Genomic DNA, 27,209 nt, shown 5'->3' with positions numbered 1-27,209 from the left:
AAGATGGCGCCTTCTTCCAGTCGACTGAGGTGGGGCTCGGCCGAACCATTTTTTGGGGGAGGAGGAAAGGGCGATGCGTCGTGACAGGGAATTGTGTAGGCGTCGAGTGAAGCCTCCGCAGCGTTTTCGGCCTTTCGATGTGTTTCCCTGCCCATCGCCCTGCGGAAGGTGACCGGACACTGCGGTGAAACTTCCCCCCTACAGCCCTTCCACCGTGCGCTCGCCCAGGCCTGGCGGTGGGCGCTACCAATATGGTTCAAGGGGGGACACACACGCTGTGCTGTGAGACCGGCGGGGTTGTACATGGGCCCGGGGGGTCAGTGTCACCCCCCTGCGGACAGCGGGGCCGGATGGTACGGCCCGATGGCAGTCGCCACATCAGCTCCGTGAGGGGCCCGGTTGGGGGGGTATAGCGGGGTAGGGGGTGTTTTATGTGGGGTTTTTTTCTAAAGTAGTATTTTTTGTGAGGTAAAAAATAACGGTTTACGGCCAGCACCATCGCTGCGACGCTGGGGTTGACGGGAAAGGCTTTCCCAAGGGGCACGGTGACCTCTCAGGGCAGGGGCACAGACAGAAGGACAAGAGGAATGTCCCTCTCTGGTGCTTCCCAGGGAGCTGAAGTGTTATCTTGTGTAATCTTAACCTTTTAGTATGATTTTTAAACTACTGAAGTTTTCTCTCTTTCTGGCTACCAAGTGACCAGCTTTCTGAAAGAGCTGACCTCTCTTTTATTGATTAAACCATTACACCGTGACTTTCTCTCTCAGGCAGCTGCAAATGTGTCGAGTATGGTTTGTTTTTTTTTCCTTAATATGCATCTATTATTCAAAGTGATAAGAGGAACTTGGAGCTTGGCTTGAATACCATCTTCAGGTTCCAGTGACGTTATTAGAGAAAAAAGATAACAGTTCTTGAGTGTAACAGTGGAGTTTTGTTTAGTTTTTGCTGTTTGTTTGCTTTTGTTGTTTTGTTTTCGATAGTTTTCTTTATTTTACCCCTGTACTTTCAATCAAATAATCAAGATACACAGAATAAGAATGCCAGGATTAAAAAAAATAAATTGTGAGAAGAGCATAACAGGAATTGTACTTAGAATTTTAGATTTAGACCCTGTTTTCTATTAGAGTATCTTTAGTGGTTTTTTTTAAAGTCTTGAGATAAGTTATTTAGGAAATTAGGCCAGGAAACCCCAGTTCTGTAATTTATCAGGTAGTCACAAGATGGCATCCTAACACCACCCGAATTCAGCTGGATGAGCCTTTCAGTTCCAAATTTAAGCTATGGGCGATGCTTGTGAATGGAAATTATGAGTAGTGCTTCGTGTAGTGATTTTTTTTCCCCTGGTTGTACCACGGTAGTTGATCCCACTTTGCCTTCCTGGTTTGTAGCAGCATTGGCACACCAAGGTGTAAAGAAAATGCTGTTACCTCCTCTGTCATCACAACCATGTGAGGTTGTGATGAGGTGAGGACAGTGCTGTGGTTCAGTCCACAGCTGGATCCTCAAGATTCCATGGCTCTTTTAGGAGCGTGTATGTGGTCTCTCTTGCCTGTGTTTCACCACTCTCACATTGTCTGGTGTTGGAACATGCAATTTGTGCCTATCACCTTTCTTCCTGTTTGCAAGCTTAACTACTACTTTTACAATCACTTTGGTTAAACACTGAATCCAAATGTTGGATCCTCATTTCCTTTCTTTGCACTTTCCCTTATGTTACAGCAACTTTTTATTTATCTTCTCTTCCTTCCTTCCTTCCCCCTCTTCTGTCACTATCTCACTGCTATTCTTTGCCTTCCAGTCTTCAATTTAGCAATCTGAGGGCAAGTGGGACAACTTTTTAAAACCAGAGATTTTGGCACTGGCAGCTGGAGCCTGTTACTGTATGTATTCCTTATGCAAAACTCCTAATCAAAAGGAAATTTGGGGAAAGAAATGTAGCAGGAATGGCTTTTTATAACACAACTGTCAAACCAGCAGTGCCTCATGAATTTTACTGAGTGCAAGTGATCTGAGAATAGTGGAGCTGACAGCACTGTTTCCTAAACTGATTTCTGAAAGAGTAAGCAAGCTCTTGTGATCTGTAGGAAATTTTATCTCATACTGATGGGACATGCACGGAATGATACACTGAAAGGCCAGGGCCTCAGGTAATCACATACTTCTGCATTACATTTGTTACCTGGAACCTGCTGACACGTGCCCTTCCTTTCTCCAGTGATTGTAGTTTCTTTATGCTACAGGTCTTCCAGAAGCTTATGCTTCCTTTACAGTAAATATGGAAGTGTACTGTAATTAATGTCAAGAACAACTTTCTGCCCCTGTTCAAAAATTATGTCTGCAATTGAATTATTTTTTGCAGTATTTTTCTTCAAGACTTCTGCCACGGATTTCAAAAGCAATCTTCAGTTGAGAATGTCTTATTTATACCAAATAAATAGTTATGCTATTAGCTTAAGTACAGACCAATCAAAGATATGTAGCTAAATGAGACCGTGTTGATTCCTCCATTCATTTTCTCAAAAAATGCTGCATAGGCAAAAAAAAAAAAAATGTATAGTGCTTAGTTTTCAGAAGTGCTGAGCGTGCACAACTCTCCTCTGGGCTGCTGTATAAACATGATTTGAAGGGCCTCTCAGCTTAAATAATGCCATGCTTTTTTAATTTCATACACAGCATTAGTCTGCACCCACGCTTCTGGGGATCTCAGCTGAAATAGCACTGAGGCAAAAGATAGAAGGGAAGGGAGAAATCACTCAGGTCATTTCATGTCTTTGTAGCAGCATGAAAAGTTCCAAGGGAGAGCACTGGGATTAGAATTACTTGCACCTGAAATAATTCTGACTTTATAATTTCCTGGTTTAGTTCTCTATAAATATAAGGGAGATAAATATTTTCCCAGGATTAATAAATACAGGGAGCATTAATTAGTGAATGCATCCAAAACTTCTGGAGGTCCAGAATCTGTACATTTTTTTGTGTCTTGCTCGTTGGATGGTGTTTTCAGGAAAATCACTCCAAAACATATGCCTCATTTTTCACCAGTGTCAACCACGTTATTCCTGACTAATAAAATACAGGAAGTGGGGGAAAAAAACACTTTTAATAAAATGAGAGGCATTCATACCTGAAATTCTTATATTTGTGCAGTGTTAGAAAGTGTATTTGAATTCCAGAGGCTTGTACTTCTGCACTTCTGTGCTTTCCTGAACAGGTTATTTATTTTCTACGATATTTGCCTTCTTTCTAGTATATAGCATAACATGCTGCAATGGCTTTTCCTTCAGAAAAATACATCAATCCACTTCAGCTTATCTTCAGTAATACTTAATATAAATCCAAATGCATAAAAAAAAAATCTACTTTATATAGCTCACAATGAAATCTATCTTAAGTTCACATTCCCAGCAAACCATCCTTTACAGTTTATGGAGGGGGGGGAGGAATATTTCAGAATAAAACCTGTGTTAAGACCATGAGCCGATCACTTCTATATTTTAAGGTGTCAGAAAGATTTATTGCTAATCTCGAAGTGGTTTAGAAGTGCTTTGAGCAATCCAGTCAACAGCAGGGATGGGTTAGTGCCGTCTGAGCCCTTGTGAGGAGGGAGGGAGCTGACAGGTACCCGGAACCCTTGAGCCCCTAGACCTGAAGTTTGTGTTGAAGTGTCTGTGTTGAGGTGTTGTCTTCGGGGACATGATGGTGAAGTGCTGTCCTTCTGCACCGCAGAATCTTGGGGTGCTGCTGCTGGGCACCTGAGCACCACACCTTTGGTGGGACAGCGGCTTCGGGACACACGAGGACACCCGAAACGGGGGGTTCGTGGTGGTGGTGGCGGCCGCACCGCTGGAGCGGGCGAGGGCCACCCCGTGTCGGCCAGCGAGGAGCCCTCTCCCAAAACCCCCATCAAGCAAACCCCTTCCCTCCTTCCCTCCCCACGCTTCGGCCCCCCGGGAGGCGGCCTCTCCCCGCCCGCTCCGCCCGCGCCCACAGGCGGGCGTTGCGGAGGAAGGGGAGGGCGGCCGGCGGGCCCCGGCCTCACATGACTGCAGCCGCGATGGACGGCGAGGCGCCCGCAGGCACGGCGGGTACCGGCACAGGTACGGGGCAGCGGGTGCCCGCGGGGCGGGAGCGGGCAGCGGGCATTGGGGCAGAGCCCTGGACTCGCTGTCTTCATTCCCTCCTGCGGGCGGTGCGGGGAGGCTGAGAGGGACTCCTCGGGAGAGGTGGGGACCGCTCCCCCCGCCATAACCTGAGGGTAAAGAGGTGGCGGCGCCTTCCCCTTCTCAGACGCGGTCCGCACGGGGGGAACGGGGAGGTGCCCCGCCGCCAGGCCACGGCCGGGCCTCGGTGGTGCCGGTTCGGTGATGATGGTGGGGAGTTCCCTCCCCTTGCTCGGGTGGCCTCTGCCCCTTGGTGATAAATACGGGCAGAGCCTCGGTGGGCGCCGCGGGTCGGGGGGTTTGGCTGCCCCGGCGGGGAAGTGTGACCGGGAGCGGCCCAGGGGGAGCCCTTAGCGCGGGGAACGGGTACGAACCAGAACCTTTCCTCTGGAGGGTCATGCGGCGTTTTGGTGAGTGCTGAAATGGTTTTATTTCGTCTCCCTGACACTCCGCCTCCCCTTCTCCTTCTGTCCCTCTTCCTTAAAATGAACCCCGGGGAACGATTTCTGGAGCGGTTCAGTGGGCGATGTCAATGTCCCGAGCAGAGGCCACGTCTGCTCCCGATTGACCCAAGCCAAGAGCAGATTCAGGGTAAAGAAGCAGCAGCTTCAAACGCTTAAGTTTTAGGAGCGTGCTGCTGAATCTGGGACCTAGAAACTTGCAGGCAAATGCTGCCAGCACTTGTGAAATGAGAAACGGAGGAAGGTCCTGCGTGGATTTAGAAAGTAACACTCTAGGCTCCTGAAAGTTAAACTGAGGGAAACAGGATAGTACAGTTCTCTCGAGTTTTCCTAAAGTGTCTTAAGTTTCATACTGGCAATACTGCTCTGTGCATAGTATTTTTTTTTTCTCTGTTTGCTAAGAGAAAATAGTAGAGTTTACAAGTGGGTAAGTTTCATGCAGGAAAAAATGGTTTGGTTGGATTATATTCAGGACCCAGTGTGAGCGTGCATTTGATAAGCCTGTGATGCTCCTGATGCAGATACTGCTTATAAATAAATTATTTTGGAATATTTCTGTCCAGGACTGATGTAAGATATTGGGATATTGAACAGCAGCCTTTGTGGAAAAAAAAATGTCCTACTGTACCAAAGAGCGAGCTTGTTCAGGTACGTCTATTACAGATTTACCATCTGCTTCAGGAGCTTTCTAGAGATAAAGCAATTGTTTCTGAGTGTTCTTGACCTGCTTAACCTCTGCACTGGTGATGGTGCTTCTGTAACTGATGTGCTCAGCCTTGTTGAGAAAAGCTGTCTGTCCTTGACTAAGCGTATATTTTGAAGACTGAAAGTAGGTATCTAATGGTCTTACAAAAAAAGAAATGCTGTGAAAGCAGGGGTGCTTTTATTTCTAGCATTGTTCTGCATTTTCAGTGATTCTGGAAGTTTCATGCCAGTATGTAACTTTTTTGGAAACTGATGACTATTCTAGGAGGATCTGAATCTCCCAAGTAATAATGACAGGAGCTGCTGATGCCCACCTGTGACAGTATAAGCAACTGCTGTCTTTTTTTATTCTGAAGGATTAAAAGTACTTTAGAACAATCAAAAGATAAAAGAAAAAGGTTAATATCCAAGACACTGAAGTCAGTTTTGCAAAGTTGCTTGTGTTGACTTTTTTTTTCCCCTCCTTGATGCCACCTGAGGCTATTTTGCAATGAGCTAATCCAGGTGTGCTGGCTGGGGAGGGAGGGACAATGATTTCTGCTTTTCTTCTGGTGGTAAATCTTTAACTATGTGTGCAGCCTGGAGGAGGGTTTGGTAGGGAGGCCTGTACCAGTTGTAGAGAGTAGAATTTGCACGTGACCACTCTGATTTCCCCCACGATCTTCAAGGTTTTGTGGCGTGATGCAGGTTGGTGGAAAAAAATGGATCAGTTACAGATGTGTGGAACAGGTACGGAAGGAGGGAAGCTTTGATGATTGCTTTTCAACAGAGTTGAGGTGCCAATGAGCTTCCTCTAAATATAGGGAAAAGCTGTTGGGAGGATGTAGTGTGTGGAGAATGCCATTTTTAAATGTTTGAATACTAAGAGAAAGTTTTTCCCCAGTGTGATTAAGAGGGTGAGAAATGCTCAAGGAAGAGGAGAAGCAAAAAGATAAAACCTCTGATGGTGTTTTCTCAGCCTGTATAAGAAAAGATGATTGTAGAAACTTGGCAATTCTATGGCTAAGCTTGAATTCCCTTGTAAAAGTTTCCTGTTGAACAGTTGTATCTGGTGCTCCTTGTTGGGTTACCTTTTAGGGCCTGAATTTTTACACTTCAGCTCTTTTGTTAGAGCTGGGTGTGATAGTTGAGCAACCTTCCATTGTGAGCTGGGATCTAGCAGTCCTAGTGAGGATTTGACTTTCTGTCTCCATAGTCTTTGGGAACATTCCTCTATGGCTTTTTCTCCCCTAATCCTGTTATTTCTTCAATGTTTGTAGCTCCAGCTCCCTTTATTGTTTGTTACAGCTTGTGATTTAGGCTTTGTGGCTGACTTGCAACTGGAATGTGTTCCTTGTATTCCCAGACTTAGGAAATTGCTTAATTAATCTTGTGATGATCTAACAGCATAGTTAAAAGAACAGAGCATGAAGCTTAAAGTTGCTTCTCTCTTCCTGTCACACAGATTTACTCTTGTGATATTGGGAGGAGGTAACTTGGTAACTCTTTTTTTTTTTCCTTCTGCAGTGTGTTCTTGCAATATTTTTATAAGCAGATAGATGCCTGCAGCTGCAGGGGAATGCAGAAATGCTAGTGCTTTTTTATTCTTATTAAATAAAGCTTAAATAACCTCACCTGACCGTTTTTGAGTTGTGTCATTACTGCTTTGCTTCATCTTGAAAAGCACCAAGTGCTGAATAACAATCTGAAACTTTGTTGGAAACAAACCCAAACAAACAACCACCAGAAAAAAACCCAAACCATAACTGCCCTCAACACCTCAAAAACAAAGAAAAGAAAAGAAAACAAACAAGAAAACCCAAACCAAAAACAGACCAGCCAGGCCAGCCAGCGCGGGATGCATATTTGACATCTGCTCTGAGAAAGCTGAGTTTGTTGTTTGGTTTTTTTTTTTAAGAAGTAAAACAAAATGTTAGAGCCTGTTTTCCAACATCTAATTTTGTGATAGTACGTGTATTATTTTATCATGTGTTCTTTTGGCATTGGCTACCTTGTATTTTCAAGCCAGTTGTTGGGAGGGAGGAGGAGGGAGACTATTGCACCATCTCTTAATTAGGGTGAAGCTAAATATGATTACTTTTTTTGAACCTATTAAGAAATACAGACCTCTCCTCCGTGTTGAATATGGGTCAGTGTATCAGCTTTGTTGGGTAGAATAGACAGACTCCTTTGCATTGCTCCTTTCTAAATAAGAATTGCATGGTTTAAAATTCCTTAAAAAACAAATCAAACCCAAGCAAAGTGCATACGGTTGTCTCAAAAATATGTAAACCCTGAATAGGAAGAAAGTTTTGTGTGGCTTTTTTTGTGGAACTTCTGTTTTTCTTGGTTTTAGGGGATTTCAAATTATGTAAGGATTAAAAAAAACCAAAACAACCAACCGAAAAAAAAAAAAAATGGCAAAGAAGGCAATCTGTTTGGAGACGTAGTAGAAATCTGCACCAGCTTTCTGAGAGGCTGATGTGGATGCTGAATTCTGGAATTATGGAGGAATGTGTTTGACACAATAAGGGAGAAAGGCATTTCCATAATTCCTGAGGCTCTTCATAAGAAGACAGAAGGGAAAGGGGAATGCTGATGAATATTTACACTGGTACTTTAGTGTTCCTGGCCCAGGAGTTTGTAGTGGAGCCCTCATTTTTGCTGGGGAGAAATCTGAGGTATTTGTGTACAGAAATAGCCAGTTCTTGGACTCCTGCATTTCCAGGGAATTGGATCACCTGTGCTTCACAGGGCTGTGGCTTCTGACAGTGGAGAAGAAATTGCAGCTGCTTTTCCTAAGGGCTTTGCCTCCTCTCAGGCTCCTTTCTCCTGTTAGTAAATTTGCTGCTGCTGTATGGAACAATTCCATGACACCCTCTATTTAAATGTGTCTAGTTAATTAGCTGGTTAGCACCCTGGTGTAATAGAGTGTTGTTAGTAGCAGCTATCTGTGAAATGGAGAGAAGCCCTCCAAATCTGGTTGGCAGAACTTAAATAGGGAATTGTATTGTAATTTACTACCTGTGCTTCCAGTCCTTGTATTGCTCTTTTCTATATGTGCTTGCTCACATGTAAAACCTGTGTGCAACTTATCAGACACTTGAAATTCTACTTTGGGTTTCATCAATGTATAGGTTTAGAACATTTGATTGAGGAAGGTGGTGACTCCACGGAGGTCAGACTGCTGTGGAGTTGTGTAAATGGGAGTAATGAGGGGCAGTTGCTAACCTAAGTGTGAAATATGTGGTATAAAGCAGCAGAGCTTTCTATTTCAGCTGTTCTCTGTGTAAGTTTCTCAATTCCTTTTGGTCCAAAGGCTGCCTGACTTGTTCCCAAAAAAAAACAAAACAAAAAAACAACAATAACAAAAAACCAAAACTGTTATGCAATGTTTTAATTTTTTTTTTCCTTTACAACCAAACAAAAAATTAAGCTATGTTTTGAATGCTTCTTTAAACTTTTATTTTATGTCATCTTATTGTCTGCATTTGTATGCTTGAGTGTATTCTTTTTAAGTTTTATATCAAATTGTTTTCAGTTATTACCAGGCCACTTCCTGGCATTTTATTGACAACAGATCAAGAAACTGCTGTAGCGAAGGGGCAACTTGCACAAAAAAGCTGATTTTTATCTTGTCTGCTTCCCTGTGTTCCAGAGAAGGAATCCTTACCTCATTTCTGTAATCACTTAATGCTCTCTCTATATAAACTTTACTAGGTAATGATCTACTGAAACCAAAGGGAATGGTTTTAAAATGAGCTGTTCTGGAGCAGGGAGTGCGTGATGGGAAGTGTTAAGTGTTTAGTTACAATGCATGTAAATCCTTCTACTGGTTGAACACAGGAGCTCATACCAATGAGTTCCCACTATTATCCACCATTCCTGGCCAGGGCTCTGGAGGCTATTCCTGAATTGACTCTTTAGTAAGTAGGATGAGAAGTGGGCTGCAGAATAGCTCCAGTATATATTGCTCTGCAGGGTGAGTGTTAACGCAGCGATAAAAGTGGTTTCATCCTCAGTGTCTTCTTATGTTCTCAGGCCAGGTTTTGAGAGTGTAGAGTCACCCTGAGTTGCTGTCTTGTTGAAATGAAACATGCTGAGATTATTAGTTAAGTGGTAATTATTAAACCTTGCTTCCATGGTTGTCTGATTTGTATGATTTAACACATTCAGACAAGGTTGAGATGCAAAGAAGCTACAGAGTATTTCAGGGAGAGCCAAGTGTGTGAACTGCTAATGAAAATAAGGTATTTCCAAAAGTAAATTTGAGAAAGCAAATTTAGTGAATAACTTGATGAGAACTGGCAGTGTGTTACAAATGGAAAGGGCAATATGACACAGTTGTCAAAGGAATGCTGAGTCTTGGCTGGATCTCTCTGTGGGACTTTGCTCTGTAGTTGTCTCATGGGGTGGTCTGAGTCCTCAGCATCTGTTTGGTTGGGCATGCTGCAGGTTCCAGGACCATCTATAGGGTTCACTATAGGGTTCACCCTATAAATCTTTTCTCCTGATACCTGTCTTTTGCCACGGGGAGTTTCAGTCATTTAGCAGACAGCGTAGAGCCCGTTTAGGGAACAATTTGTGCCATGAAAGCCCTGCTTTGTTGGTTGGCCAGCAGGAAGATGGAAAGCAGGGAGCATGATTCAGTAGGCAGGAGGAGTGTTGCATCAGTACAGGTTGGCACTGCTCTCAGGGAAGTAGGTGGGTTGCATTTTGGCTGGCCCCTCTTTGGGAGGCCAGCTTGCTGTGACTGTCTCTGAAATGTGAGCCAGTGGTTTGGCACCACACAGGACTGTGAAATTCCATGGATGTGTGTGTGTGTGTGGGGGGGGGGGGGGGGTGTGTGGGTGCACTGGAGGAATAGCAAAATTTCCTCTGTCATGTTGCATTTCGCTGATCTGTCTTGAGCAATTAAACCCAAAAATGACAAGGGTGTGCACCCAGAGAACCCACTCTGCAGAGTGGGGCTGGTTTGGGCTTTCCATAGCTTCTTGTTGTGTGTATTTTGACACTTTTGATAGCATGGTTTTATTCTGCTTTGCTCTCCTTGTGAAAGGGCAGCTGGGCAAAGATTTTTCTACACTAGAAAATCCTTTGCCTCGCTTTCCGTATTGTGAATTTTCTTTCTTTTTTTCCTTCTCACTTCAGCGTGGATCTGAAAAGTGGATATACAGATATAGTATCACTTTATCCAGCAGTATCCTGTGTCAACACTGAATTAGTTTGCATTATCTTACCACAGATTTCTGGCAGGTAACAGCAACTTTTTACAAGCTGCTATGTAGGTGGGGTTAGTAAGTAATATATTCTATTAAACCAGAGGTGTTAAGACTTGCTTCTCTGAGTCACACGAGCAGGACACGAAAGCCTGATGAGACATGTGGGATAAGGTCATTTGTCCTGGATTTGGTTTGGTTTCCTGAAGCCCTTTTATAGAGCAGAGAATGAAGAGGCTGTTCTGAAGCTGTCTATCTGAGGAATCAGAGGTTACTTGGCTTTCCCGTTTATCAGGGCCCAAAGCACAGGAAGGAACTGGTGGGAAATCCTTATCAGGAGGTTAGGGCTTCCAAGTTAAGGATACAAATTCTTATCTTCTTTTGAGTTAATTTCTTACACAGTTATTGACTATTTTGAACTTTGTATCAAAGGTCAAATAAGTGGTTCTTGCTTCTATGGTGGGTTTTTTGTGTTCTCAAAATTTCAGATTTGTTGAAGAAGGGGTGTAATTTCTGTACAATGGCAGGAAGGGATGATTTCTACTGCCTAGTTTTTCTAGTTAACTTTTCATCAGAGCACTCTATTTTCTTTGTCAAAGAGCTTGCTTGCTGTTCCCTTCTTCAGCAGCCACACGCAGAGAGGAAGTAACCCATCTTTTCCAGACTGGAGAATAGAACTCAGGTATGGGTTGAATAGATTCCAGGATTATATCAACATTCTTCGCCCCGTGTCTTTTGTGTGAAATGGGTAGAAAAAGCCCCATTTCTCTCAACAGCAACATGAGCATAGTTTACAGTCCTGTGATATGTGTGTTTATGTAGTCAAATTGAGATAATGGGCTGCAATCAGTCATTAAATGAGAGAGCATTCATTCTGAATTGTCATCTTTCTTTGATGTAGTTTCTCCCCCAGGGCCATATTCTCAAGAACCATCTTTTTTCACTTTTGCAGCTGGCTGAGAATCATTTAGAATCTCTCTGATAAAAACTGTCCAGCCACGGTTAAGTTTAGTGTAAAAAGATGTTTGATTTTAGCCACAAACAGGGGAATAGGCATATTTGTAAGATTTTTTTCCAGAGTTTGCTGTGATTGAGGAGTTGTTGAGTTGGAAGCCATTGTCAGGAATCTTTTTCCCCTGCTTTTGAACCTGAGCATATTGACACATTAAGTTATTGTAATTCATGCCCACTCTAGCATACTCACATAGAGTTTAATAAAAATATGTCAAACAAAGTGTCTTCTTCCTTTGTAATGACATTTAAAATTAATGTATTACATTTCTGCAGTGCAGTAAAATAACACATTTTCTTTCCTTCCATGAGTTGTTCTAGGCAGGATCCAAAAGTGCTGAGCAAGGGTTTTGTTCCTTTTGGCAGATCCTGCTGTGGTGGGAGCTGGACGGACAGGAAATGCAGGCCTCCTAGCTGATTCACAGAACAAATTTGGCCTGTGATTCTTCTTTTGCTCAGTAGAGATGTCTTTCTGACTGGCTTTAATTGGTGGTGCTCCTGGGTGTTGGGAAGAAGGAGGTAGCAATGTCTTAAACGTGGGTGAAATAGCCCAGGCTCCCTGGGGAGTGGCTGGACTGTAGTTCTGGTTGTGTTGCACCACTTGTGGGAGCACTGAGCAAGAACACAGAATATTTTAAGGCTACTTCTTTATCTTATCAGGTCTCCTGGACTGTTTTTTTCCCTTTTTGTCTTTTAGATTTGGCAAAGCCTCCAGTCAGTGAACCAAGGGAACCGGAACAGTTTCTAATGCAGGCACCCCAGGGAAATCCACTGCTGCTTTCCCACACCCTCCAAGAGCTATTGAGCAAGGATAGTGTGCAGGTGGAGCTTATACCTGAGAAGAAGGGCCTTTTTCTGAAACATGTGGAATACGAGGTTTCCAGCAAGGTAATGTGAACAAGCATTGGTCTTAGTGATAATGTATCACCTGGAGAATGTCTGTGTGCTTGCTGCTGGCCAGGTTTTATGCAAGCTGAAAGAGGTACTGAGTGATGCTGGCTTTGAGCAGGCCAGTTGTATGGGCTTAACTTGAAATGTAGTAGCACTGCTTTCCTGACCTGGGCTGCAGTATGGAAGGAGCATCTTCTGACTGAGGTCTGATGGGTGGTCTGCTGGTTTACTTGCTGGAAGCCTGAGCTCTGTACAGAAGCTGATGTGTAACATGGAAAAGGGAATGTTTTCATAATGGGTTGGTGTAGGCGAGTGGGCATTTTAAACTGGTTTGAGCTAGTGAAGAAATCATGTTGGCAGTGCTAAGCTGAAATCCTTCATAAACAGCAAAGGTCATGCAAAGCCTTCTGCAAAGTTTAGGCCACTTCCAGTTGACTTGCTCCAGTCCTGACCTGTAGGTTGAGCTCTTGGTGTGAGAGAAGATTGAAGATGATGTATCCTTTCCTATTTATAGAGCAGACAGTGAAATAGCTCTCCAGTACCTTCTGTTTGTTTTTAGAACAAAGAAATCTGTCCTCTGACCATGAAGAAATTAGGTCTCCCAGGCCACCAAAACATCAGCAGTGTAGTGTTCAAACTGCTGCAGTCACTGTTGCACATATTCAGAGGCAGATTTGGGTCACTTGTCTGTCGTGGAGCTTTAGGTGTTATTTCTGTAAGTTTGTCAAAGGCTGTTGTGAGGGGAAAGGTCAGACAGTGAATGCTTCTGTGGTTGTTTTTGCCTGTGATTTCAGGATGCAGAATTCAGTGAGCTTGTTGTGGTCTCTCTAGGATTTGAATTTAGAAATCTATTGCCAGCTCCTTTCAGTTGCTGTCATCTCTCCTATGGTTGGAGCTATACAATGTGATAGTTCCTCAAAAAGGAAGCATAGCTTGGCCTTGAGCTTCAGCTAAGATCTGCAACACAAATGATTTGACAGATTTCAGAGCAGACAGAGGAGGCCCTAAGGACTGTGTCCAGTGTGCTCTGGTTACACTGTGCTTCTCTGCTGTAGTTTTGAAAATGCAAGGTGCCCCAATAAGTAGGGGATGACCTGCAATGCAAACACAGTAAGAATGTGCAAAGTTTCTTATGAGCTGCTGCAGTTGAACCTGTAGTAATAGTGGGGGGAGGTTGTGAGGTTTTTATTCATGTATTATGTTTTAAAAATATCTTTCTCCTAAGGTGACTTATTCTGTCTGCTTCCTAACTCCATTTGGAATGGAAAAAAAGTTTCTTTGGCCTGTTCTACATATTGATCTAAGATCTTATTGATCTAAGTGAAGGACTGAGGTTTTAAAGGAACTTTCAATCCTTGCTTATAGATCTAACATCAGTGAGAAGTCAGTTTCTCTTCTGAGGTTCACTTAAAATATCAGTCACTTGGTCTAATAATTACCTTACATAATCTAAGACTGCTTTGCCACCTTTGGATTTGAAAATGGTTTAGAGAAAGTTCATAAGAGCTAGAGCTCAGGGACTTGCAGGACTTGAAGAGAAGAGCTCTTTAGAGCACTTCAAGTGTCAGCAGTATTTCTAAATACTGTGTGTAATTTAGACCAGAAGAAGAATTGGAAAACCAGAGAGTTGGAGGGAGTAGTGGTATGGAAACACAGCAGATTCAGGGGTATTTGTACCTTATTGGGGAACCTCTTCCTCTCCATTTTCTAATCTCTTTTGTCTGATGTGTGAGTGAAATCTGACTTAACATTTTTAACAGAAAATCTTACTCTCAAGAGACTGTAATGCCATCTCTATCATAATCAGAAGGTGGATTTTTGAAGTCTTCTCCCTCCTTCCTACCACAAGGCCTCTGAAGAGAATAGGTTGCTTCTTGTAGTTTCTGGGTCTGATTTCTTTCTTTTGTTATTTAGTGCAGCTGATGGGGGGAAAAAAGAAAAAAAAAAGATGTCAATGCTGCTGATTGTCCAGCCTGTGTATTGATTTCTCCTCCTCCCTTCATTACTTGCAGAGATTCAAATGCTCAGTCTACAGACGCTATAATGACTTTGTGGTGTTCCATGAGATGTTACTTCAGAAGTTTCCATATCGTATGGTGCCAGCACTTCCACCAAAGAGGATGCTGGGAGGTAAACCTGGGTCTTTCTTCTGACCAGAGGGGGTTGCAGAGGAAGTGTGATCAAAGTGATGCTACTGAAATGTTTAAATGGTTGAATGTCTTTGCTTCTGTTTGCCTGAGAAACAACTTTTCAGGTTATAACACACGATTTGGAGGTATTATTGTAATCCTGGAAATTCCCAGTAGGTGAGATTAATGTAAAATGTGGGGACTCTTTCCATGGAAGTTTAGTATCTAATAACCTTTTCTGGTAAGATTTGAGGTGTAATTCCACACAAAAGCACATCAGAGTTGCAGGTATTGGTTTTTAGTAAAATGGGTTGTGATCATCAGTACCATAGTGTTACAAGTGTAGGATTGCCACCATACTCTTCAACAACTGTAGTATGTATTTTAGTGTTCTGTTTTGTGAAGTATTCAGAATAGAAAAAAAATCTGTGAAAATCCCATTATTTTTCAATAGTGGGAGTAAAGAATATAAAAATAAAGTATCTATATTAAAAGGCTTAGAACTGAAGAGGAGCTGGATGTGTAAGAGCAGCAAAATTGCTTTTCCTTTTAGAGCAAAAATTGATCCTGCAGAATTAGTGTAGGTTCCTGAGCTCACACACACCTAGAGAGGACTCCAAACAGTGATGGCAGCTTCAGCACTGCCTGTTACAGTATTACCTTGCACAGAAGTTTTATGATGCAGGCAATGGTAATTAGGCTTTATCAGTTGATGTAAAAAAAAAAAAAAAAGAAAAGTCTCTTCCTAGCAAACCAACTGCCTTAAATTAGTCATTGCCCTTTTCTATTCCTGTTCTGAAAAGGACCTTGCTGACCTGCTTAGGATAAACAGAAACTAAAAACCGAGGCTGGAATTGGTGTATCAGTTCATTCAAGTATGTTTTAGCTGTTAGAGTAGATACCAATGAAGTGTCCCAAGAGCATATCAAAGCTCCTTCAGGTATATTTTTCACCAATCTGAAATATTGGCACTGGTTTTAAACTTCTGTCATTTCAGATGATGCATAACTGTATAGGTTCCTGTCTTGTTTTCTACTTTTTCTGTGAAAGAACAAGCTTTTCACTGTCCTCTCCCCTGCCTATGCTGCTAGGCTTAATGTGTTTCAATAAATAATAGATTTCAGTCAAGGAGTCCATCGCTGCAGTAAAGAGAAATTGGTAAACAATGAGTAGAGCAAGGTGTGTTGTGAACTGGAACAAAGTAAAGCAGCAGTGCTGAAAAGCTTCAGTGGTCATATATTCTCATGATGGAATGGAAATGGAAATTATAAAGACCTTTCTTTTGAGGTTGTGAAAACCTGTCTGTTGAATTAGGCCTGATGGAGTGTTCTCAGCCAGAATTTCCACTTCATGCCACACCTGTAAGCAAAATGACCTCTGATTAATCTTAGTGGAGAGAGGATGCTTCAAAGCAGCTACTGGTAGATATCATGTATCAGTTACTGTTATTTCCTTCTTTTGCCAAAGTGTTGATATTTCTGTGCATTCACTGGTGCATTTTTTCCCACAGATACTGTATATTTAAGAAAAAATGATAGGATTAGTTCCCAAACTGTGCTAGGGGTGCAGTTCAAAACTCTCTTAAGGCAGAGAGTGATGATTGCCTTCAGTCCAGTGACCCTGCATATAGAAAAGCTGTTTAAGTGGTCTTAATAGAAACTACAAACAGGAAAAAGGAAATCGAATGGGGAGTTCTTGTGTAGGTTAATGGACTGATAAATGGAATTGCAGGACACAGGATTTGATGGATTAGTGTAAATGTGTGACTCTTGCAACTTCCTTACTCCCAGAGCAGGATGGGCAAAGCTGTGTGCTTCTTATACTCTGTATTCTCCTCTACTAAGTTACAGTCCCTGCCCATGCAGGGGGTTGGAACTAGATGATCTTTAAGGTCCCTTCCAACCCTAGCTATTCTATGATTCTATGCTTATTTTCATGATGGTTTACTTTGATCTGTCTGTCAGGTAAAGAAGGATGGATCTGCTTTGCTTGTTTGGGAGCAAAGTGAAGCAGATCATGTAGGTTGCTGCAGGTTGCTGTGCAGGTCTTTCAAAGTACTTCCTGATACCTCATGAAAAAGATGGGCACTGATCTTGAACAAGCAACTAAATCCAAAATCCATCCCTTTTTTCTCTCACTAGCCCCAAAATGCTTTAAAGTTTGGAGGAGGGACAGTTAAGGATACAGCACACTGAAGCTAATGCTTCAGAATAGAGAGCAAAAAAATCTAATTATTTGTGTGATGATCGCTTTAAAAGTGGCAGAGTGATCTTTGCAGGGACAAGAGGCCATGTTTTGTACATTTCCCAGGAGTCTCAAACAGAATGAGGTCCTCTCTGGGGATTAGCTATGGAATTGATTCAGAGGAAGAAAACTTTCTGCATGCCCAGAATTTGTAAGTGGAGGCTTCAAGCCTTATACTTAATTGTTTATCCTGCTTACCTGACCCATCCCACAAAAATGAATACACACACACACACACACACACACACACATATATATATATATATATATATATTCTGGGTTTCAATTAGATGCAAAGAAGCACTTGAAGGAATATTTGTTCTGGTGGTCAGTTCAAAAAAATCTGTCTCGGGGAGCACACAGACAACACATAGTCCTTCTTTGGTTCTGGTGCAGTGCTGTAGCAAAGGTTGCAAGTACAAAGAAATTATTGAATTGAATGCTTGCTTTTTCTGAGCACCTGAAATCTGTGGTGCATTAATTAAAATTTAATGTTTCTTCCTCTAGCTGATCGAGAATTCATAGAATCGAGGAGAAGAGCACTGAAGCGTTTTATCAACCTGGTGGCTCGACATCCCCCTTTCTCAGAAGATGTGCTCTTGAAACTCTTCCTGTCCTTCAGTGGCTCAGTGAGTACTTGTTAGCAATTGTCTTCAGTCTGTATATCTTCCTGTAACTGCTTCACTGGGCACAAGAGTTCAGAATTGCTTTTGACCTACACATTGTTGCTCCCAGTGATAAGGGCAGTTTTCTCTCAGTGGATATTTCTGCAGCTGGAAAGTGAAAGGTAATTTCACTCAGTGCTAGAAGTGTAGTATTTTGAAAATTACAGCTGTTTCTTAGTGTCTTCTTCAATTTAACCTAACCTTGATAAAGCTGTATCAGCTATGTTGTGTCTTACTATCACGATATATCTGAGACCATTGTGAGCTGCCCATGCATTTCTTAGTCCTTTTATACTCATTTGATTCTGTATCTTTTCCAGGATGTACAGAATAAGCTAAGAGAGTTGGTCCAGGGTGTAGGAGATGAATTTATGACCTGCAGATTAGCTACACAGGCTAAGGTATGTGAATTTCTTGCAATATATTAATCTGGTTTAAATGCCTTCCTCCTCCAGGTGGATCAGGTAGAAGTGAGTTGTTTCCAAAGTCTGAAGGACATTTAAACTTGTAATTTTATTGAAAAGATCAAATAAATATTTGACTCTTGAGGGCTTGATATTTGTAGCTAAATGCTGGTTCATGAGTATAAATATTAAACAATTAATCCTGCTCAGAATGCATTTTGCAGTAATTACTTGTACTCACATAACAAACATGCACATACTGCACAATTAAAAGTGAATATCTAGACTGATTTCTTCCCCATGTGATCATACCCTCATTCTGTCTATTGTCATTTTCCTGTGGGAGAGTAATTTGGATTGCTACAGAGAAGTTATAAATTCTCCATAAGTCTGTTCAAACCAGTAATTAGTGCTACAGGAAGTTCTAAATATTAAATTTTAAATGTTAAATCCACTGTGTTCATTGAGCAATTTTAAAGCAAGTTGTTGTTCAGGTTCCTGCAATGCTAGAAGAAAGTTTTGCAACTTTTAGCTTCATTCAGGTGTTTTACCAGTGATATCCAGGTCAAAAAGAGCTGAACTTTTAGTACATGCTTGATCTCACCAGTCTGGCTGTTACTAACAGTAACATGATGAACTCCATTTTAACTGCTTGGAGTGCATGGCAGAGTGGCAGATTTGGCCAACAATGTGTACACCTGGTATCTGAACCTCTTTCTGCCTTTTAAAAGTAGAGATAAATGTATGCCAGCTGACTTGGACACCTGAATTATGAAGCTCATCTCTTCAGGGTTGTTACAGCATGGTGTGAGAGAGCAAGCACAAGAGGGAAACCTCTCTGTTCCTACTGTGTGGTGTGCCCACAATTAACATCTGTGACTGGGCCTCTGATTTGTCCACTAATAATCTCTCTTGCACTTCTTCAGGACTTCCTTCCAGCTGACATACAGGCCCAGTTTGCTGCCAGCAGGGAGCTCATCAGGAATATTTATAACAGCTTTTATAAGCTTCGGGACCGTGCGGAGAGGATAGCTTCTCGAGCCATTGACAATGCCTCAGATCTTCTCATATTTGGCAAGGAGCTAAGGTAGGTTCTGCTGTTGTTTCAGAAATCACAAATGTTTTAAGGTTTACCTACAAAGGGTCTGGTAAGAATGGGTATTTCAGCACATGCTGTAGGTCATAATAACATTTTTGCCTACTGTAACAAGAGAAAATGCTTTCCACTAAGTTTGCATTCCTCAGAGGAAGACAAGAGTAAATAGAGATACTTTAACATTTAGGTACTTGTTCTAGTGCCTCTTCCCCCAGTGTATACACAGCTCTGCATTTGTAATCGTGCAGTAGTGGCTCAGGACTGTGAGCTGTTTAGAAAGACTTGAAACTCTGAACTGCTCTTTGCAAGTAAGTGTATTTACTTATTGTGATTTTTCTCTTCCATCTGAATGCTGCTTATTTCCTCCTAGTGCTTTGGGCTCAGACACTACACCGCTTCCTTCCTGGGCTGCTTTGAATAATAGCACATGGGGGACTCTGAAACAAGCCTTGAAGGGTTTGTCTGTTGAATTTGCACTTTTGGCAGACAAGGCTGTGCAGCAGGTGAGTTCTTTACTTTTTATTTTATTTTTTTCCTTCTGGTAAAATGAAGGAGGTGTGTCACTACAGCAAGTTTCACCTTGAACCATGAGCTTTGGGGATGTAGGCACTTAAAGAGTTAAGAGGGAGATTGCAGTCCAAAGTCACATCCTCAGCCACCAGCCTGCTTGTTCAAGCTTGAATGAAAAACCTGGACTGTGCTTAAACAGGGTAGAATATAATGGGCAAAGGAAAGGAGGGAAAAGCTTGCTTTAATTTTCAATTTCACAATGTTATTGGACAAGTTAAGCTGTACCAAACTGTCCAGAAGTCCTGTGTTCTGTTTTATTAATCTGCTACGAATAATCCAAAACTTATCTCTGAATCAGTTTTCAACATTCATGTACTTAAACAGTCATTCAGAGTCACTCAAACAGAAGTGTAAGTGTGCAGAGTGATAATGACTGTTAGAATGATGTGAGAACATGACAGTCAGGGAGGGAAAAGTAATAATTTTGTCTTCACTTCAACTCATCGTGTTAAAATACTCAGCATGCTTTTATGGATCAGGTCTTTTTTTCTCCGGAGTTTATGCTCCAGAGAGCATTATTGATGCAGGAAGAAAAGACAGTATTTAATAAAAAAAATAAAAAAAAGTTAGTGACATTTAACTCGGTGCCTCATCTCTGCCTTCTGGTGCATGAACTGTTATAGGGAACGTGGAGGTATTTATGGCTTTAATGGATTTGGATTTATCTTTGTGAGAAGGGAAGATGAAAGATGGGAGGAATCTGCAAAAGCAAGAAATTCCAGGCAGAGATCTGAAAGGATTGACACACAGTACTGGGAAACTAACTCCTCTTGTTCTAATGATCAGTCATTTGGAAAAGCTGTTCCTGCTCCAGTTAGGTCTTTGTTCTGCATACTGAAGACTAAACACTCCAGTGCCATCTGAAAGGTTTTTGCTGCAGTTGTGTAAGTGTTGATGTGTCCTGGAGAATACAGTGGAGGCCTGCGTGGTGTAAGGATGTGAAGAACTGTGATGTTGGTTCTTGCCAGGCTTACATAAAATGTACTTTTTTCCTTGTTTTCTAGGGTAAACAGGAAGAGAATGATGTGGTGGAGAAGCTGAACCTTTTCCTGGATTTACTCCAGTCCTATAAAGTGAGCTCTGCTGTTCTTCTGCCAGTGAGAAAGTTGTTTAGAGCAAGCCTGTGCTCTCCAGAGGGTGTAACGCCAACTGGATGGAAAACTGTCTGGGAGGCCAGTTCAGAGGCAAACTGGATGTCTGGCAGGGAGAGGGGAGTGGCTGTTGGCCTTAGCTGGCTCTGTGGCCTTACTGATCTGCTCATCTTGTGATGAGGATTTGTCAAATGGCAAACCCTGCAAGTAATTTAAAAATATGACTGCTTGAACTATATGGCTCTGCTAACTTTTTTACTGATTTGTCTGCTTTTGAGTCAAAGTGAATTACATGGCCACTGGGTTGTTCACCAGAAATTAGTTCAGTTACAAATGGCAGAATTGTTTAATACTGATTTTTTGGTCAAAGGCAATATTAAACTTTTTTTTTCTCAGAAGCACCCACTGAAACTCTTTGTGTCAGCCCCTTCTGCCATTCTCAGACCTGGGGTGAAATAGAAGGACAGGGCAAGCTCCTAACACAGTTAATTGCCAGTGCTTAATACTGAGAAGGACAAAAAAGATAAGAGGCCTTGTAAGATCCAAAGTATTGGCAGAGGTGATGCTTCAGATTGCCTCTTAAGCTCACTGGTCTAAGTCCAAGCAGTCTTGTTTCTTGAATTCTTGGCTGCCAACATTTTTTGACCCTCTTGAAAGCAAACAAAAATCTGCAGCGTAGAAATGACATAAAACGTGACCATGTGTTTGTGTTCCTGGTGTACTTGGCTTGTGTGCTTGCTGCCTCTTAGCTTCCACCTGTTTTTTCCCTTTTCCTGTACAGGACCTGTGTGAAAGGCACGAGAAGGGGGTATTGCACAAGCACCAGCGAGCATTGCATAAGTACAGCATGATGAAAAAGCAGATGATGAGTGCCACTGTGCAGAACAAAGAACCAGAATCAGTGGAGCAATTGGAGTCTCGGATTGTGGAGGTAGGACTGAGAGAGCAAAGGGTGGTACTGGACTCCTGTAATGATGCTGCTATGCAGCTCAGTCATATTGGCAGAAAGCCATAAGGCTGATGGGGTAACCTCTGCTTTGGGTACTTTCAGCTGCCTGCTGTGCTACACAGAAAACTTGTTTGTTTTCCACAACACCAATTACTGGCTCTTTGGCAACGTGTACTTACTGGAGCTGTGGAAAGCAACACTCTGCATGATGGAAAGTGCAGTTGCTGTCATATCAAATGGGTGCAGGAACTGCCTTTCTAGGTTGTGTTTGAATTGCTAGTATGGTGAGGAATGCTGTTTTTTCCTGCTGCAAGTGAACCTCCTTGGCACCTTCTTCCTGGCAATGTATTTCACTGAGTTCCTCTCCTTTCAGCAAGAAAATGCTATCCTAACCATGGAGCTGCGGAATTACTTCTCTCTGTATTGCCTGCATCAGGAGACACAGCTTATCCACATCTATCTGCCTCTCACATCTCACATTTTGGGGGCCTTTGTCAACTCCCAGATCCAGGGTCACAAAGAGGTGAGTTCTTCTGGATGGTGTTTTTTTCCCAAAAGACAAATGAGAATTCAAACATATTTTGTTTTTACCTCTGGGTCTGCTGGACTTCCCCCCAAGTACTTCAGCAAATTTTTGTGGTGCCTTTGAGTACTCTGAAACTGCTGCTAAAATACAGTGTGGTGAAATAATTACCTACCTTGTTGTCTCTTTTCTCTCCTTTTCCACTCGCAGATGAGTAAAGTTTGGAATGAATTGAAGCCGAAGTTGAGCTGCCTCTTCATAGGATCCAGCAATATGCCAACTCCACCACTGTCACCTCCAGAGGGAAACTTCTTCTCCAATTAATGTTCTGAGCATTTAGCATGGAGCAAGAAGTGTGATCAAGGAAGGGGTGGGACTTCTACCTCCAGATGTTAGAATCAATCCTCCAGCTTTTTTTTTTTTTTTTTTTTTTTTTTTTGCTTTGAGCTGCTCTCTGATTTAGACAGACTGGATGTGGGGCAGAACATCCAGATACAAAGACAGTCTTAATTTTTAAATGCTCTGGGGCAGAGCTGGTGTTCATTATCCTGCAGACACTCTTGATGGGGTCAGGGTGTGACCTGGTGCAGTGAGTGCTGCAGTGTTGTTGCTGATGCCTCTGCATCTTGTACTAGCAGTCCTCTGGCAATGTTTACCTGCACATATCCTGTCAGATCTCTGTACATCCCTCAGTGCTGAGATGAACAGGTTGTCTGCAGCACTTGCTTGCAGTGGAGATGGATTGCCTTCTAAGCTTGTGTTAGAGGCATCAGGAAAGCTGGAAGCCATTCCCCATCCCATTGATGGGTGTCTGGATTTGATTTCTTACTGCCAGACCTTACTGCAAAATACATGAATGAAGTGGTTGGATTCACTCAGCCAGCTGGGGAGGGGTGACTATCCCAGTGAGGCTGGGCAGGCTGGATTGTCAGTGTGTTTCAGTTCATGGTTGCAGGGCAGCCGAGGAACTTGGTCGTGTTTTTCAGTTTGGGTTCAAGGATGACTGAATTCAGGAACTCAAAGGAGTTTGCCTGGCACAAATGAGAAAATAATTGAATAAAACACTCCTTAGTTGTAAACCAGAATGAGCAGAACAGCTACAAGATAGCTTGTTTATTTTCTTCTGGAGGTTCTGGCATCCATCTGAGTAGATGTTTAGGACAACTGGAGAGCTGCTGACCTGAAGGCTGGTGTGTTCCTTGGTCTAATACCAGATGAAGTATCATCTTACACCAGCAGGCTGGGACAAAATGCTGATAAAGTTGATTAGCAAAAAAATCAGTGTTTGTTCAGGATGTTACTGTCATGCCTTTTTCTAGCTCTGGGTAGCACTGGAGTGTGTTTGTGAAGGAGAGAAAGCAATTAAGTGACAGTTCTTTGTCTCTCTAAAAATAGCACTGTCCTTAGTAATGGGGTTTTCAGAATGATTTGTGATTGTGATTAAGGGACTAAACATTCTCTGGGTCTCACTTTGTATCTCCAGTGGCTTTCCCTTGTGAGGCAGAGGGTAGGGGGAGGAGAAGGTGCACGTCGTGCTGCCTTAGGGGAAACTGTGCATATCCTCCAGAGAAACTGATAACTAAAGAAACTGCAAACATATGCAGCAAAACTCTATGTGAAGATGACCCCTGAACCTAACTTCTCTGGGGCCAAAGTAGCTGCCAAAGGGGAATTTGAGACTTGGTTTCTAGCATTTTCTTTGAGTGGGTAAAAAGGAAGCACATGAAGAAGGATGAGTGCTTGCTGTCAAACAGACCGTTACAGTATTGTCTCACTGGGGAACTTCCCCATTAGCAGGGAATATATTTAAATCCTCCAATTACAAAAACTTTCTTCTTTTTTCAATTTAGAAAATTCAATGCAACACAAAACTCTTCCTAATCCAGGTAGAAATTATGGGTTAATTTCTTCAGCTGAGAGCAAGATAAGTTATTTGCCCACTTTCCTGAGACTGGCATAACCATTCCATGCAACACTCAAAATGTGGTGAAGTGCACTTAGTGTGGGTGAATTTCTTGGGTCTTAGGCTTTCAGGGTTGTGTGAGGAATCTTTTTAACAAGTTTGGTCAGAATGCATTAAGAGCTTTTTATAGCAGTTCAAATGTTAACTCTTTCCTGGGCCTCCTCCTGTGCATTGGCCGTGTCCAATGAGACAAATGAAGCACACGTGGCTGTGACAGCTTTGGATCTCTCTCCTGAAGGTTTCCAAAGTGATGCAGAAGAGATTCTGTTCACAAGCCAGAGTAAAGTGGTTTGGGGAGGGAAATGTTTCTCCTGTAAAATAACGAAGAAGATACTATCTCAATGGCACTGAAGGTTTTCCTGTTTGACCTTGTCTTGATTAGGAAGATAGTTTGTGGTTAAAGTGTGGAAAGTGTGTTGTCATATTTTGAAATGCTCTTCACCCCTAGCACCTAGTAGGTTCTGGCTGGTTATGGCCTGTCATTTACTTGGGATACATGCTGCCTCTTTTAGCCTTGTTTGCCTGATGTGGTAAACAGTTAATTAGAGAAAATATTGTGTGTTTTGGGGCAAGATCTGGTATCTATATGATGGATCATCTATGTAACTTGTCTTGCTGGGTAGGTGACTGGGCTGTGCTCTGTAGTAATTGCAAAGGATGAGCCTGAATGAAACTTTGAACTTCTTGTATTTAGAAAAAGTTACAATTTTGCACTTGATTTAAAAACAAACAAAAAAAGCAAACAACCAAACATCAAAACCACATTTGGGCTTTAGACTAACTCCTCTTTACTGCTTTCCTTCAAAGCAAGAATTCTACAGTCCAAATATAAGAGACTGTGACAATGATAAACACAGACCACATGACTGATAAAGAAACTGGAATTACATTGTTTTGAGAAAACACCCATTCCTCCATTGTCAGCCCTTGTCTCTTTGGGAAGGGCAGTTTTGGAGGGTGTTGTTTTCTTGTTTTGATTTAACTCTGTTCACCTAGTATTTTGGGAGCAGAGGCCTAGTATTCTCAAAGCTGATACAGCTAAGGGCACTTTCAGAGTTTATTTCATACTGGACTGTCAAACTTCTGTCTCATTCCTAAACATGTGCACATACTATTTCAAACAACCCTTAGTTTGCAAACCTTATTTCTTGGGAGACTGGTCAGTATGCAAATAGCACTATTATTTTTACCTCAATATGTGAGGGATTTCCTTACTGTATTTGTCCTGTTTAGTTTAGGGATCTATCACACTTGCAGAGCAGCATTATGTTACAGCTTCCTTCTTCTAGAGGAATGCAGCAGGGAATCAATCACCCCCTGGTCAGTGTAGGGAAATCCATTCTAGTTACCTCTGTGCTATTGCCTTCTGCAGCAAACAGCCCAGCTAAACTTGAGGGTGAGAATAAGACTTCATGAAGTTGGTTCCATTGCTGGTAGCTGGGTAAATCATGGAAAAACTAAGCAAACCAGAAGACTAATTGGAGAACACGTGCTCCCTGCTCCTGTAAGATGCAGCACCAAAGAGTTAATGTGCCTTCTTGAATGGAAGCTTCCTGTCTATTGCTTGAGCTCATGGGGACTTTCATGTGCTCAGAAAAGGCCTCCATTCTTTCTGCCAGTGTCTCTCTCAAAATCTGTTGTGAAGGTACCAGGATAGAAAATGGCTGAGAACCTAAAACTTTGCCTGAAAAATGTTTTATCAAAAGGGCTATGTGTTTTGGTCACTCCTGAGGTCTCTTTTGCTTCAGGCTGTGGAGTGGAAATATACAGGCTTTTTGACTGATATCCTGTGTTGAAAGGCTTTCCAAACCATATTTACAATACAGCCTTAACCTGTTATCCTTCTTTCCTTCTCTTTCCATTTCTTTGGAAGTTGTTCTTCCTAAGTTATAACATGTTGTCAGTGGTGCCTTGCTGCATTCCCATACTTTTACTTTTCTGTTTTGTTCATGCAAGGGTATAATTCTTGGAATCTGTAGCAGGCTAATTCACAGCCTTCAATTTGTGCCATTTCCTAAAAGACAAAGATCACCAGCTGGGGACAGACTTGTTTCCAATGTTGGTCTCCAAAACTGCAGCAGGTGCAACAAAGTCACTGCTCTTTGACATGAGCTAAAAGTCAGTGCTAGTGAAAGCATCTCATAAAAGGACTGGACTGCAGAATAGGGGATAGCAAATAGAAGTGCAGGCCTGAGCCATGCTTATTCTCTTCCTGCCTAAACTCCTGGAGGAGCAGAAAGTACTTTGCTCTCCCACAGTGCAATTTACAGTTTCCACCAGGAAATAAATCAAGGCAACTTGACAGGTATCGACTGCCCATCACTCCCTTTCCAGCCAGAGAGTAAGGCCTTGCATCCTGTTAGGAGCTACCTATCCCTGTGCTTATTTTCTCTCCTCTACTTGCTTCAAGCTGTCCTATTAGAACAGCCAGAAATTCTTACTATGTCAGAAGCAAAGGTGTCAAAAATTCTGTAACTCAGTGTGTAGCACAAAAGGAAGAGGAGTCGTCTAAGGTATAGACTCATTTCCTCTAAGACTGAGCTGTGGCTTACTGAGCACATGAAGAAGGCCATTTTTGAGTGGTATAAATTATTCAGAACTGCTGAAGGGGAGGCAAGAAACAATCTTGTTCAGAGGGTGTGAATTTTGGCTGTCTGGAATATCTTGTATCTTTGCTTTGCTCAAATAGCCTTATGTATGAAGCACTTTATCCAAATGCGGGAATTAAAGAATTATTACTACAGCTGGTAGACTGGAAGTGTTTACAGATCCTTTATTACATTCCAGGACCCTTATCTGTAAGTGTTATATGTGCTTGTAAAAATGTTTAAAAACAAACAAAAAAACCTCACAACAAAATGTGTGTAAGAAGTTACATATGTGATGTGTTATTTCTGGTGCAGTTTGAGCTTTTGCTGACCAGGACGCTGAGTTGGGCTGACCTGAATCCTGAACAGGTCACATGTGGCAAAGCCTGCAGCCACAGGTGATGGCACTTTGCAACATGGACTTGCTGAAAATTGATTGTACTCAGCAGATTTTTTTGCCTGAAATGCTCACAAGAGTTCAAGTTCATGTCAAGAGCTGCAAGAGTGAATGCAGGACTTGAACTGTGTGAGACATCTAGCTCTGACTTGTTTTCTTAACTC

General features: G+C 42.2%; 1 protein-coding gene across 4 annotated transcripts; it reads left to right on the top strand.

Annotated features, from left to right (window-relative positions):
* The first annotated feature begins 2 nt into the window (after positions 1-2).
* On the top strand, positions 3-26,810 carry SNX8 (sorting nexin 8). 4 transcript variants are annotated; one of them, XM_071760878.1, is made up of 12 exons: positions 3,989-4,097; positions 5,185-5,269; positions 12,233-12,423; positions 14,439-14,556; positions 17,307-17,428; positions 17,785-17,865; positions 18,795-18,955; positions 19,335-19,467; positions 20,539-20,607; positions 21,407-21,556; positions 21,948-22,097; positions 22,308-26,810. In XM_071760878.1, the coding sequence occupies exons 2-12, from the start codon at positions 5,236-5,238 to the stop codon at positions 22,419-22,421; spliced, it is 1,323 nt and encodes a 440-aa protein (XP_071616979.1). In that variant the 5' UTR covers positions 3,989-4,097; positions 5,185-5,235; the 3' UTR covers positions 22,422-26,810. The 4 variants fall into 4 exon arrangements, with proteins under 4 accessions (XP_071616980.1, XP_071616979.1, XP_071616978.1 ...); XM_071760879.1 differs by lacking the exons at positions 3,989-4,097; positions 5,185-5,269 and adding an exon at positions 3-168; XM_071760877.1 differs by lacking the exon at positions 5,185-5,269 and having other exon boundaries at positions 3,991-4,097.
* Positions 26,811-27,209: the final 399 nt, after the last annotated feature.

This window comes from Heliangelus exortis, chromosome 17 (genome assembly GCF_036169615.1).
Source record: "Heliangelus exortis chromosome 17, bHelExo1.hap1, whole genome shotgun sequence".
NCBI classification, from domain to species: domain Eukaryota; kingdom Metazoa; phylum Chordata; class Aves; order Apodiformes; family Trochilidae; genus Heliangelus; species Heliangelus exortis.
The sequence above is the reverse complement of the archived record's forward strand: the minus strand, read 5'-3'. Positions and strand labels throughout refer to the sequence as shown.

What these genes read in the sequence shown, in the direction of transcription:
- SNX8 (XM_071760877.1), top strand. Translation starts at nt 4,040, where the DNA reads ATGACTGCAGCCGCGATGGACGGCGAGGCGCCCGCAGGCACGGCGGGT. An exon ending in AATACGAGGTTTCCAGCAAG is followed by an intron (nt 12,424 to 14,438) that starts GTAATGTGAACA and finishes CATTACTTGCAG; the next exon opens with AGATTCAAATGCTCAGTCTA. An exon ending in AGATCCAGGGTCACAAAGAG is followed by an intron (nt 22,098 to 22,307) that starts GTGAGTTCTTCT and finishes TTCCACTCGCAG; the next exon opens with ATGAGTAAAGTTTGGAATGA.